Below are 15,138 nucleotides of genomic sequence, written 5' to 3' on the forward strand. Positions count from 1 at the left end.
CCGTGCGCCGCTAACTTCCGGGTTGGCCTACAAAAACATGTCATCCCTGAGGTACTCTATTCCACATGCGGGAAAGAGCCCTGTGGCAGACACAGCAGATTTTAAAGGAGAAAAACTAATTTTGATATAAGAAAGTAACTTTTTTTTTCCTTCATTTATTTTTGTTATGGCGATTCCTGCTTTGTAGTTAAACTCATCAAAGTTAAATTATGTTCATTGTGTGTCTGTATAGATATTTTTCATGCAAGTTGTTAGTGCCAATGCTTTGGCTTTTAGCTGTAAGGTGAGCTAGTTCATGGCTACAAGGTTAGACTATGGGGTGAATTGTAACATTTCACATACATTTTCTGTTTGTGCTACAAAGATAACAGCTATGTAATTTAATAGCTGACACTTGTAACTAGTTTTAATCACATTTTGAATGCACTGGCTTAAAAGAACTCCAAGATACAGACAGAAATGTTAAAAATGTTACAACCATCCCCGGTCTCCCCCTATAACAAAGCCTTGAAATTTCGACAGATTTATGCAAAAGATTAAGAGTAAATGTGTGTATTATAGCCTATAACAAATACTTCAAAATGAATTACTTTACAATTCTCCCCAATTAGATCTCTCTCCTTGGTTTGGTTTGACATTACAGCCTTGAAACCCTTGGCGAATTAGCCTTCTGGCAATACAAATTTGATGTCATGAACGGTGGGCAACACACAACACAAAAAAACGGTGAATATCAAAACAAACAAATTTATGAATAATACATGTCAACTTGAAAATGAAGGGCAGGGGCTTGTGCAGCTACGCTCATGCTTATGCATATATTTTCTAGAACAGTTGTGGACAGGTGTTGTGACAACAACTAGTGTGAGGTTCTTTTGGAATAAAACAGCCTTTGTGACAACTTGTGCGTTTAGTACATTTTCCTGTCAGAGCTTTAACATCTAGGGATAAATCCCAGAGCAATCTTCTTCAGAGGTGTTACATTTCCACCACAGCTTGTGTTTGATGGTCCAAAGAGAGCTGAGAGACACTTGGCATGCATATTGATTCATCACGTACATATTCATACACACACATTGAACAGTTGAGGATAATCTCCAAAGAGAGGTGCACAAGGTGAATTCAAGTTGATGCACAAGAAGCGGAATTAAAATACCATGAGAAAATGTTTATTCAGTAGTGTTTTTTATGAAATACAATACTGTTTCTGTAATTCTGTGACATTACCACTCATCACATTCCTCCAGTTCCAGCTTTTAACATCATTCCGATGCACAAATGTCCTCAAATCCCTGTAGAACTGTTTCAGAACAGTAGGCACTTCAAGGGCTTCTAAAACATTTGTGAATATACATTTTCATAGATTTTTTTAACTAACATATTACATATAATATGTAGTATATAAATAATTATATTCTATAAATTATTGTATATTAACATATACAGAGACGTCGTTGACTCTAAATGGTCAGGTCTTTAAAAGAAACATTTGAAATGCACATGAAAAGAAGAGTAAAAATGAGCAGATGTGATTCATGTTATTAATCATCATCACTGTTAACAACACTGTTTGAGTCTTTGGAAGGTCAGAGACATTCAGCAGAATATGCTCGAGTCAGAAACTAAAGAGAAATCATTTTAAAAGCTGCTTCCACATGAGGGATAATATTATGAAATAAAGAAAAATGGCCTTCATTAGGGTTTCAGTCAACAGTGAACGTTGAAAAAGTGTCGATTGAGAAGAGTGTGGGCGTAAAAATCAGTAAAAATGCAGACTTTTACTGGGTAAATGACATTAACCTGTCATGGAAGATTCATTCTTGGACTCACTACATTTGTTCATAATCCATATCTTATTCAAATGAACTTTTTTTCCTTCTAAGTGTTGGGTAACTAGATATCAAAATGTTTTTTTTGGTCGGGGGGTGACCTTGATAAGCTTGTGTCCAATGTAGACTTATATCATGGTTAAAGTAATTTTAATAATTTAAGTCATTTACTGCGGTATTCAAGGATGCTATGAATGGAGGCATGGCAGACTTTGATGAAACAGTCTACTGATTTTCCTAAGAGACAGAAAAAGAGAGAATGAAGGAGCACAAGTATTGAGGAATGTGTTCTTGGGTTTAGACAATGTAGAATTTGAACTTTCAGGGACTTAACACTGTACCAACTACATTAGAATCATGAAAAATAACAAAAGACATTTAAACATTCTGTAGTATGCTGTGATGTTTGAATGATTTCATATTGGCCAGACGAAAATACACACATTCAGTTTGACTGAAGAACATAAGGGCACAAGGCAAAGGAGAAAAAAACGTTTACAAACATGATGAGATGATGAAAATGAAATTATTGATAAAGTCCACACTGAGATAAGTTACTGAAATGTAATCAGTGAAAAAAATTAAAGGTCTCAGATATAACCCAGGATTTCCACCCTGGAATTGTCTTGTTCTTTAATAAAACATACCTCTACTGTTATAAAGTAGTCAATGACTAAAACCTGTGAGAAATGATTTACTTTCATACACTGACAACAACTGTTTTCAAAAACCATAGAGAAACAATCTTTGACATTTTTTGATCCCAAAAAAGAAAATACAAGCCCCGTTTGTGAAGCAAAATTACGTTTTTGTTACATTTTTAAATAAGTAAAGGTTCCCCGTAAAAAATCCCCTCGATGTGCTACCGATCCACCATTACTCTCGGAGAGGAGTTGGTTGTCATAATGATGTTACTGTTGGCAATGATTGGTCATTCAGGCGTAGAACTCTTTACTCGGAGCCTTCTGATAGGCTGAGCTGGGTGGCTTGCGCTCTCCAAGGTCATAGCTGCCCTCATCCTTCTTTCTCATACGGTACACCAGAAGGAGGATCAGGAAAATGGCAAACAGGAAGCCAATCACTCCACCCGCTATAACCGCTGCACCAAGAAGAAAGACACCATGTCAAACAAAAATAATATTGTTTACGTTTATAATATCTAACACATAAATCATATTCAAGTACTTCAACAAAGGCTCACAGCTACAAATGAAATGAATCAAAATATCAGTGAAAATGAACACAGAGATGTCTGAAATGGTTTGTCAATTTTTTAATTTACAGAAAATAGATTGGGTGATTCTTCAATTATGGGCACTTTCGATTACTTCAAAATAAAAAATAAAAATCTTCAAAAAACTATATTTAATCTAAAAACATTTATGTCGTGGAATAAAGCTCACATCAAATATTGCCCAATTAGGTCATCTAAAATTTTTTCAATGAATTACGTTTCTATTTGTTGTGTTGCTCTGGCAGAGATATGCTTCCCCATCACTTCAAAATTAGATTTCTATCATGACAACCCTCAGAAGATTTTTAGCATGGTAATGTATATGACAATGTTAATGTATTTGGTCTTGTTGGAATAGATCTGCTACGCTTCTGCTGTTGCTGTTGATTATTGCTGCTGCTGCAGAACAAATACAGGAATTTGCTACTGCTAATACATATGCTGTGCTATGCTGCTGCACAAAGAGCATATATATTAGTGCTGTCAATCAATTAAAATTAATTAATTTTTTTTTTTTTTCCTGTAATCATGATTAAAAACATTGGAGTTTTTAATCATTTTATATTGTAATGATTTCACAGTTATTCTCCAAATTAATGTAGAAACAACTTAAAGACAGTAGATTTTAAATATTTGTTTAATGGCATCTTTTTATGAATGAAGGCCACTGATGTCTCTATGAAATGTATTTTTTTCTAAACATTAATTATGGACATTCAACATTACAGTATAACTAAAAGCTATCAATTTCAGCATTTATTAGGCTTTAAAAAATTACTACTTTTAATTTAAGTGAACTTATAATAAATGTCATATTTACCTGTGGCCTTCCTACCCATCTAACAGAAAATATACAGAAATTGAATAAAGTTACCAAACACACAGTCTTCACTGCATACATTATAAATTTTAAATTAAATATAGATTAATCCTTATTAAAGATACAATTTTGTCTGTTACCTTTGATCTTTGATTAACATTAATGACAGACATCACAGCAACTGGTTTATTAGGCTGCTGTGACTTTAAGACCTGCCGCTTGCATTAAATATTTTTAACGCGTTAAAAAGAAAAAATTAATTGCATGCGTTAACGCGTTAATTTTGACAGCACTAATTATATATATAAATTACAGATCTACTGTATACAGGTGGAGCTGGGGAAGGTGGAGGGTTTCAGAGGAACTCTGAAAGCGCACTGCAAACTGCTATAGTGATTGCTAATCAGCCATTTAAGTATGAGCTGAGCTTCATCAGAAACAAGAAAGTCATACACCTAGGATGGCTTGAGGGTGAGTAAAGCTTGGGCTAATTTTCATTTGAAAGTGAACTAATCCTTTAACGCTGAGAATATCATCAGTTTGCATTAAGGGCCCATCAGCTGTGTCATCTAGAGTTTCATGACCGAACTAGGCATGAAATCAAAACTAAAACTTTTTTGTTTGTTTTTTTTTTTTTAGAAAATTTCTCTAAAATTCTATGATTATTTGGAAAAAAAAAATTACACATAACAAAAATAAACTGAAATAAATGTGCAAAGTAGAATTTTTCTGATTTTATGACCTTTAAAAAGTCCAGATGAGGACAAAATAGAGGTACTGTAGCAAATATAACATTTAAACAATATTGAAATTTGAGCAAACAGTCATTTAAGAGGCAAATTAAAATTAGAATAATTGCATTTTTAAAACATTTTGTCTTTCAAGTCTTAATATGGGACTGAAATGTTGCCCTTACTGAAGAATCACCCTTCTGAGTGTTTTTCATTTTGAACATACCTGCCAGCACTTCTGTCCTTTGGAAGAGATTTTCTGTTCGAACCTCATGAAGTGGGTCAGCTTCTTGTACAACACTCGGTGAGCTGGTGGCTTCAACAGTGACCTGGGGCTTTTCTGTCGGATAGTTAGAGATCTAAAAAACAGTGAGAGAGAAAGACAGCTTAACATCAAAATTGCTGACACAAAAAACAATTCAGCTTGTAGATAGTGTCGGAAAAAGTGAAGACATTCAATAACGAGATTGAAGGATCCAACATAACAGTGATGTTTAGTAAAACTGCGAGAGACAGCAGGTCAGTGTATGCCTCAAAGAGGGGCAATATCAAAAGTATCACAAGTTGTCACAGTTTTGCAGGCTGTGCAGGTTTTCAGAGCAGTGGGAGTCAGCAAAAGCTTTGATAGTGTCAGAAGCAGTACAACTGAAATGGGCGAGCAATCGCACCTCTGGTTCCGTGTCTGACTCGATGACTGTCTCTTTGCTGAATTGGTCTATCTCTTTGGAAATGGAGGACTCCAAGCTGGGGCTGCTGGTGTAGACAGGCTCCTGAGTAGACCCCGCATTGAATTCTGGGAACCGCACAATTACCGTGGAAGTGTCTTCATCATCATCTGTGTCACTAAAACCTAAAGTGTGAAATAAAGAAATGAGATAAATCAGCCATTAGAATGTTTTCCATATACAAATGAAACACAATTTGTTGCAGTAATCCTTGAATTTGATTGGCTGAGCAGAATTTTTTACTCAGCTTGTTTTTTTTGTGCATTCCAACACGTGACCTACTAGCGTCATTCGCGTCGCTTCACTGTCATTCACAAATCCTCTCCCGTGGTCTCATGGGATAGTAAAATGTCCAAGGTATGCACACAAAAAATGAAAATTATCCAAAGATTTACTTACTCTCAAGCCATCCTTGGTGTATATGACTATCTTCTTTCAGACAAACACAATCAAGAGTTATATTATAAAATATCCTGGCTCTTCCAAGCTTAGGAGGGTGGCTTGAGGGTGAGTAAATCATGGGATAATTTTCATTTTTGGGTGAACTATCCCTTTAAGAATCTTGCCGTAAGTAGTTGCCTACTCTTTTATGAGTACTGTGAACATACTTCTTTTATAGCATACTGTATTTTGCCCATAATATATTAGAGATGTATGCGATTTCGGATGCAGCCACGGATTCATTCAGGAATGAAACAAGTGACTTCATGAGTGAGTCACTGAATTATTCACTCAACTGTTTCATTCAGGAATTAAACTACAACTGTCTATTACCTAAATGCATGCAAAAGTTAATTCTGCTGTGGCTCAGTTTGGAACAATTTTTCATTGACAGAGCCAAAAACAGATAAAGTCACTGTCATTGTAGTGTCTAAAATATAATTTCCTCAATATAATTTTCTTATATTTACCTATGGTCAAATCACAAATTGTGCTGATTTTCAACAACACTTTTGTTCGTACGGTATTGCTTAAAGTCTCCCTGTAGTCAATAAATTTATCCCTTAAAACTCACGTTTGAACACCAAAATTACATATTTAAAAGTTTTTTCCTGTGAAAAAAAATTCTTAATGCCTTAAAATAGCTTGAATGTAACTCTACATCCTCCTTGCCTCATTTAATATACACGGATCTATGAATATGATAATTAGCCCCCGCCTTCACTCACGAGCTCAGACGAGATCCACTCGGTCAACTTACTGAGGTAAACGCTTGCACGTTGGTATTGCTTTTTACATCGGACACATAACGGTAATTAATATGATTAGCGTTTTGCTTGTCTACGTTATCAAACAGCTGCTAATAACGTGTTGCTAATATTACACAAACCATGTTCACATTCACGAGTCAGACAGCTGCCTTCTAACAATCAGTATCCTTACAAACGCTTTGAACAACTCAGAACGTCAGTGGAGAAAGGCATATAGTTCATCATAACATCGTAATATGCATCATACACCCGCCATATTGCTAAATCTACCCGTTCTGTTTGAATGGCCCCTATAAGAAATACAAGGCTCTTGAGACTGATTATGCAACTAGTCATTTGTAAGACGATTTTGAAAATATGAGGTTTTGCACATGTTGACCTTTGACGTTATAGAGTGATGGGACAATAATGACATCCCAATGGACTGAGCTTTACTTTGAATATTCCAAACTTCTCTCTTTCTTGGAGTCTCAGTTCTGTATAAATATAACGATACAGAATGGGGATGCAAGATCAGCACTTTTGCTTAAAGTGTTTCCAAGAGAGACAGATGAAATACATAAAATTTATAAATATTTTAACTGTTCTCTCCATTTTGCACTGTAATTGTGCCAGGTACAAGGCACTGTGGTACAGCAGTAAGAGGTAGAGAAATGACTTATTAATAATGCAGAGATTCTGTATGGAGCAGACATCTGCTGAGTGACTATGGTGGTCTTGGCTGACCGCGTTTGACTGCAGGTGAAACATCTGTCCGCTCGAAGGGTGGGCAGCATTGTCTAGCAACCACCTAGCAGCCCTTCTATTAACAACGCATTAGACAACCTTTAGCCACAACAACACTGGCTCTGTAGGTTGTAAATACTTCAAATACTTCATTAAATAGTTTTTTCTAGTACATCTACTATACATGCTACACTACTAAGTAAAAAAGCAGCTTTTAATGATTATAATAACATTATTTCATTTTTTTTTGTAGTTGAGTGATTATAGGATAAACATTACAAGACTCTAACTAGACTAGACTTTTCCATTTTTTAAGGAAATGTCAGTTTTACTTGATGCAAAACCCGCAAGGGTGTTTTTGGTTGATTGCTGGGGCATTGCTATGCAGTTGTTAAGATTTTTGCCCTGTCCCAAATGGCACCCTAAACACTCGCGGTCTTCCTACGAGTCTTCCTGCTGAGCCCCCACAAAAGTGCACATCGAGGGCACATATCAACCACAAAGGGGGCGCTCACGAGCACCCTTCTGAAACCTAAAATGACAAATGGGACACCCTACGGTCTCATGGACTTAAGGGACACGATCACTTAGTCCACAAGTATAAAAGTGCATATGAAGTGTGCTATTTGGGACAGTGCCAAGGAAATCAACTTTTTGATATATAAGAGGTCATTGTACTGTAAGAATATCCTGTAAGTTTCGGAACTGAAAACTTCCTTGTTAGTCCAGTAAAAGCTTTTATTGACACCAGGCACAGCGGACAACTGATCCTGGAATGAATCTATAGGTGAAACGCCGCCTCTGCAGAAGAAATCAACGCCTACTTCATCATTGCAACGTTAGTCCCGCCCACTGGTGTCTTAGTGAGATGAGGAGAAGAGAAGAGCGATACAGGACAAAAATAACATTACCTTTCAAAGGATCCTAATGCTAGGAATATGGTTATATATTTTCAACAATGTGAATGTCTCAGTTGAGCTTTATTTATTTGTATTCGGTACATTTCACTGTGGATTCTTTGGTAAATCAATTGCATTTTGGTGCAGGCTTTGCAAAAAGACTTTTATGATATGGACTCGACAGTAATGCAACAACATGTAAGTAACTATGTTAATTCTAATGCCTGATCTGATATGTAATGATTCATGTACAGTCAGATGTTCTTTGTCTATGTGTCAGTAAATCAAACCAGTAACTAAACGGTCAACTAAACATTGTTTCTCTTAGTAGGATGAAAATAATCTGTTATTTAAATGGTGATTAAATTATATATAGAAAACGATCAAAGTACGCTCCCTTTACAATCGCTGGAGCTGTCAATCAAACAGCATTTGTTCATGATCCCTTTAAGTACATTGTCTACAGCTACTTGGACCAAGTCGAAAGAGACTTCCCACAGGTTTCTACGGTCCTATTCCAAATGGCACACGTTGTCAGTCATGTGCTAGTGTCTGTGGTGTCCACAAGACCAGAGGGTGCCCCATTTGTCATTGTAGGTTTCAGAAAAGTCCAAAGCAGACTACTACACAACAACAGTGACATTACGTCACCAAAGTGTGGACTTGGAGGATAAACACAAGGGCCACATTAGCAAAATTTCAGCAAAGTTTTGAGGGCAAAAAAAATGTCCATTGCCAATAGTGTAGTCTTGTATAAAGTACAGCTCACACAGAAGTCACTTTCAAACCAAGCAGCTTTCTGTTGGTCAACTCGTGAATTTATGTGATCGAACATGAGCGAAATATGCATGGGAACTTTTTCGCCCTCACACGAAACCTCTGATCATGTGGTTTTCTATTGGAATGACTGAATTTTCACTGAGCAGTGGTAAACGTGACCTCACCTTTAGACTTACATTTGGTACAGCACCTTTGATATTTTGCCACCAATGATCTCTAGGATCAACCAGTGCTTTTGGGAAACATAGCCCTGATCACTTAGGGCCAAAAGTAGCAACAAACATCTCCTCAAAAATGAGTTATGTGCCAAAATGGAACACTTGGTGTTAGGGGTTTGTTGAGTAATAGTCATAATATCATAATCATGGTCTCTTGAGAATGAAGATGCCTCAGAATAGCAACAGTAATAAAATGGGATATTTTAGAATCAGTAACAGTGGTATAAACAATCCTTACCAGATCCTGAACCAGAAGTGAAGTCATCATCATCTAGAGGGTAGTCACCAGACTGCTGGTCATCCAAATAGATGTCATCAGCTGAGTCAGGGGACTGACCGGAGACCAGTACCTGCACAGGTGAACACAAGCAGAACTTTCATTTGAAATGTATATTTGAATATCTAGTAAACTTTCTTTAAAGGAAAAGGTTTAGTCATTCCCTTAGTAAATATGAAATTATCTCAAAGAATTCTTCAGTTACTGAAAAAAGAAATGTGCACCACTTAAGTACCATTAACATATCAAACAAAACCTTTTTTCCATTTCTAAACAACACAGAAGAAAATCTTGGCTGATTTTGTTTTATGCTGAAGACATAAACAACAAAAACGCCTGCCCAAGGTTCCTCCCACTTCTGTTTCCCTGGAAACTACCTCAAAGGAAAGTAATATTTGATTCTCTTCCTCTGGAGAAAACTCTCTGAAAGCTCTCTGACCCACTAAAACGGCGCTAAAAACCAATCTAAAAGTCAGCATCTGTCATTTCTTTGCACATTGTGGAAGTAACAAAAGGTTTATCGCTCTAAAGTAATACTTCAAGGTTGAGGGCTGGCGCAAACGGACAGACACGGTCTAGCAAACAAACGCAAGCTATCATTGTTGTCAAGAGAGGGGCAGATGGACCTATGTCTATTTCCAAAACCTATGACCCTTTCTTTTTCACCATGATGGTATCACATCCTTCAGCGACTTCGTCGTCTCCCACAGACTTTTCCATTCACGCTTGCTCGAGCTCAGCTGTCTCTGATCTTCTCCATCCATGTTAACCCTTCAGCAAATCACAAAGCAGCATTCAGCAGCCATGCTTTGTGCACCTATGTGTGATTGTATTTCTTATAACGCGGAGGGCAAACAATGAAATAGTGCATGAAAGCACTGATATTGTCTGTATGTGTGTGTGTGTGTGTGTGTGTGTGTGTTTGATTAAAGTCTACAAGAGCGGCAATTGATCTGACAATGAGATTGGATAATACTCCAAGCACCTTTGTGGGTAATCTGAATCCTCCTATTCACCCGGATGATAAATAATGGCATTCAGGTGATAAGGTTCAATTTTATAGCGGTCACTCATGCGGGATAAAAACCCAGGAAGAGTGAAGGGGTTGGATTCAAAGCCTGTACAATAACAGGAGGCTGGAGCAGGCACTGTTTTCAGAGGCACTGAGGGGGAGATTAAACGGGACTTGAAAGCCAATGGAAGACTAAATAAAGCCACAGAAGAGCCAGAGCCTGTGATCAGCCGTGGGTCCCGCTCAGGACACCTCAAACATACATCAGCCTCTGTTTGACTCTTCACATTTTTCACAGTCTCCTCACAAAGCAAAGGCTTTCATTAGCCGTCATTGCTCATCGTGACAGAGAACACACAGGAAGACGGGATACAAAAACCCTGTTTAACCTAGACAGCTTACAATAACTGAACTTGAGTGACATAAGGGCTGTGTATGAAACCTAAGGCAGCTGCCCAGACAGTCAATGACTAAACAGCAAGTGTTTTTGTATGAAGGTTCCTAAGCAAATTGGTTTCAGACAGACTTCAAAGGCACCATTAATGTCATCTCAAATGATCTAGAACAGTGTTTCCCAACCTTTTTTCAGTCATGGCACCCTTTGAAAATTTTCAAAAATTTGTGGCACCCTACAATAATGTCACAATACTGGAATTTCTCACTGAAAAATATAGCTATTCGACACCATGGGGAAGAACCGCCATATATACTGTCATATAGATCAATTTAATATTATCTAATTTTTTGTCCATCCATTGAAAGAACTGATTTTTTTTATCTGAAAAGATCACTTTATATGATGACATGATTTTAATTTAGTATTAATATAAACATTGCTCAATTACAATTACAACTATCTCATCTAAATGTTTGCTCACTCAATGCATTTGTTTTTTACAATGGGGTAATTTTGTTGCACAAGATGGATTGATTTTAAACTTTGAATTGAATTTGAAGACAAGTAAACAGTCATAGTAAAACAGTAAAACATTTATTCAAATATATTAAGGTAGGTTTAACAGTAGTAGGGCTATTCAGGTAAGAAATACTAGAGAAACTGACATAATTAAATGTAAAAAAAAAAAAAAAAAAAGCAAGCCTAGGATAGTCTTCATTGTAAAAATGAATCAAATGCAGATAAACTCAGAAGTTACAAAAGTTATTCAGTCAAGAGGAGTGAGTGATTTTCTCTTTGTCTTTTGCAGTTTGATTAACATTAAAAACATGGACAGCAGCATGTTTATTAGGCTGCTGTCACTTTAAGACCTGATACATGGATCCAGTATACTGTTGTGCATGTGTTTTCTTTCCGAACTGTTGGCCACCCAAAAATAAAAATTCTGTCATCATTTACCCTCCCTTATGTCAACCTGTATGCATTTCTTTCTTCTGCAGAACACAAAAGAAGTTATTTTAAAGAACGTTGGAAACCAAACAACATTGAACCCCATTAACATCCATTGTGGAAAAGAGAAAAGCATTTCTCAAAATATCTTTTTTTATGCTCCTCAGAAGAAAGTATGTCAGGTCTGGAACAACATTAGGGTGAGTAAAAGATTATAGAAATGTCATTTTTGGGTGAACTATCACTTTAAGGAGCTATTTTTTCAACCTGATCTGATCTTTAAAGACTACTTTTGTTGGTGTAACTTAATGTAGTCAGGTTGATTCAATGGTATGTTCCATATGAATCATGTTTCAAGATGTTACTACTTGCACATTTTACCTTACAAAACATTTTTTAACTGCATCTCTTTCTACCTTTCATCATATTTTTTTCCTTTTCACCCTCTCTCTCTCTCTCTTTCTACCAAATAAAGAACATAATATAAAAATGGTAAATGGTGTTTGATCGTGTGAAGGTTGCTGACATGATGCTAGATGCAATGCTATTCATTTGCAAAGGTGTTCTGAATGTTTTTAGTGTATTGCTTTGTGGTTGCTAGAGTATTGATAAGTGGTTTCTAGTGTGTTCTGGGCTGCTTTTCCCAAAATCATAGTGAGCGAAGTTGATCTTAGAGACTTTTGGCAGCAATGGTTTTACGATCTACTTAGGTTTACAATGCTTTTGGGAAATGCAGCCCTGGTTGGTTGCAAGATGCTTACTGGCCAAAAAGTCAAAAGACACAACAACAACCAAGTCAAGTATGATATTCTGATCCCTAGATATGGCTCCAATCCCTCTATTAATGCAAGTCTATGATAATTTGTATACTACACCTCTCCACAACAACCTGCATGGTGCATTAAGGTATCGTTCATGTTTGTACCATAAAGTTGAAGGCGAGTTGTGCACCAAAATATTTGTTCAAATCCCTAATTTGAAATGCCTGGAAACACTTCATTTTCCGCACTCTGTTCCATCCGGCACACAGTTGAGTGTGCATGCTGTTCAAAGTTTACTGCATTAAGTGCGGATAGACGCACAGGGGAATGTGCACACTATGTGGACCGTTCCTGAGCGCTCAAATCATGCGCATATGCTTATATTCAGAGCTTTACAAATCTTTTGTTTTGAATTAGTGATTCGGATCTCCTATCAAACGGCTAAACGGCTGAAATCACGTGACTTTGGCACACCGAACCACTGATTCGGCCATCACGAGATATTGTTGAAAAGTCGTTATTTTGTTTTTTTGGTGCACAAAAAGTATTCTCGTCGCTTTATAATATTAAGGTTGAACCACTGTACTCACATGAACTGTTTTAAATATGTTTTTAGTACCTTTATGGATCTTGAGAGGTTCAGTGGTTTTGCTCTCAATAGAGGCCTCACTAAGCCATCGGATTTCATAAAAAATATCTTAATTTGTGCTCCGAAGATGAACGAAGGTCTAGCGTTTAATTGAATGGGAATGCTCGGAAGAGCTTCAGTGAAATTGCTAATGGGATGAAGGGACTAAAAAGTCACGAACCGAAAGAAACTACTGCAGGTGGAGGAGTCAGATCTCAGATTTCAGACTGAAGTCACTTTATTTTCTTTACTTTGAGGACGGCCATGAAAGAGAGAGAGACATAAGTGAGGAAAAGAGAAAGAGTGAGAGAGTGAGGAAAGAGTGTGTTGGATAATATCTCTCATTCCAAAACAAACTCCTGTCAGCCATATGAAGGTGAGAGCCGCATTCCTGAGTTCCCGGACTGCAACACAAGTGCTGTATTGTGCGAGGGTCTGAGTCCCTCTCTTTCAGCCCGTGCCAATGATACAGCTGGACAGGAAACTCTGAAACTTACAACCAGCTCACTCTTCTCACTCAAACAGCCTTGCCAAGTGGCCCAGCACTCTCTCTCTCTCTTTCCATAACACCCTCTCTCTCTCTCTCTCTCTCTCTCTCTCTCTCAGCACACCGTCACCAACTCGTATGTTACACACAGTGTCCAGCCAGCTGTACACAGCTGCCAAGTCGCAGAGTTGAAAGCAGAGAGAAAGTACTGACACATATGCTGGATTTGGCAAACAGAGGTCTAAAGTACATAAAAGGAAAACATTTACTGCTGACCGAAAATGAGGTGAATAATTCAAAGACAGGAAGCAACAAGGGCAAGAAATTAGAAAGCTGTCTGTGCCAACATTAAAACATCTACATCTATATTGAAATTTAATGTGATTTTAATATGATTTCACTTGGCCTTCACATAGAGAATGACAGTGGCAGAAGCTAAACGCTAGTGGCAGTTCTCCAGGTGGCTCTGTCTGTTTCCACACCCTGTGAAAACCTGATTAATTAAGTCTACTCAGGCTTCCCTCACACCCTTACCACAGGATACACAGTACAAAATACACAAATACGGTAAATTGAGCTAGCAAATGTAAATGCAGCCATTTTCCATAAGCCATTTCTCTCAAGTCAACAACTTCTTGTAGAGTGGACGGCATATCCATAGAAAGACTCCCGTCTGAAATGAAAAGCAGTTCTTTCTTTTTGTCTAAATCGCTAATGTTAGTCTTAACAGTAAGAATGTAAATCTGCTGTGAAGTCAGAAAAAAATTGTCCACCTACAATAGTCTGTAGGTAATGACTGCTTTCCCTTACAAACTGTACTGTGGTGCTTCCATGATTTAGTAACAGTATCAGATGGTATAATAATAACAAATTATCTTTACTTTTTGAACACATCAAGTCAAATCAGATAACGAACTGGTGTGACATAATTTCGAACAAAATAAGGCCAAAACGATGTTCATTTGGAGTTGTGTGAAGTATTGGCAATTCACCTTGTTGTTTTGCAATAGAGGGTATGCACGTAACGTCAAAGGAAAAGAGAAAGACTGCTGTACAAATAATGACAGAATTTTCCTTTTTGGGTGAACTAACCCAAACTAACTGTCGACGAGTTTATAGCTGGCTACCTAAATAAAAACAACCTGTTTAAAGTTGCGATGAAACAGAAGTAGTGACAGATCTTTTCTTCCATATTGTGACATACTGTATATCCGAGTGTAACAGATTATCGAAATCTAGGTGGCAATTTGGTTCTATCTATCAGATTAAATTTTGATTAAACATTACAAGGTCAAAAAATGTTTAAAAATTAAATGTACATGGATGATTCGTTCACAATAATATCTATATCATGCATTTACAAAACATATAGGGCCCTATCATACACCCGGCACAATGCGACGCCAGGCACGACGCAAGTGTTTTTTGCTAGTTTCAACCCGAAGCAGTTATCAT

General features: G+C 37.1%; 1 protein-coding gene across 2 annotated transcripts in view; it reads right to left on the reverse strand.

The window, feature by feature from the left end:
- Positions 1 to 1,147: 1,147 nt before the first annotated feature.
- Positions 1,148 to 15,138, reverse strand: part of LOC127496733 (syndecan-2-A-like) — a 33,538-nt gene continuing 19,547 nt past the window's right edge. Inside the window, exons 2-6 of one of the 2 annotated variants that reach the window (XM_051864454.1) lie at positions 9,412 to 9,523; positions 5,283 to 5,464; positions 4,841 to 4,973; positions 3,884 to 3,902; positions 2,881 to 2,928 (exon numbers count right to left, since the gene is read on the reverse strand). In XM_051864454.1, the coding sequence (XP_051720414.1) occupies positions 3,895 to 3,902; positions 4,841 to 4,973; positions 5,283 to 5,464; positions 9,412 to 9,523 (435 nt within the window). In that variant the 3' untranslated portion in view covers positions 2,881 to 2,928; positions 3,884 to 3,894. Of the gene's footprint in view, positions 2,929 to 3,883; positions 3,903 to 4,840; positions 4,974 to 5,282; positions 5,465 to 9,411; positions 9,524 to 15,138 lie in introns of both variants that reach the window. The other variant, XM_051864453.1, reaches the window with a different exon arrangement.

This window comes from Ctenopharyngodon idella, chromosome 16 (assembly GCF_019924925.1).
Source record: "Ctenopharyngodon idella isolate HZGC_01 chromosome 16, HZGC01, whole genome shotgun sequence".
NCBI lineage: Eukaryota > Metazoa > Chordata > Actinopteri > Cypriniformes > Xenocyprididae > Ctenopharyngodon > Ctenopharyngodon idella.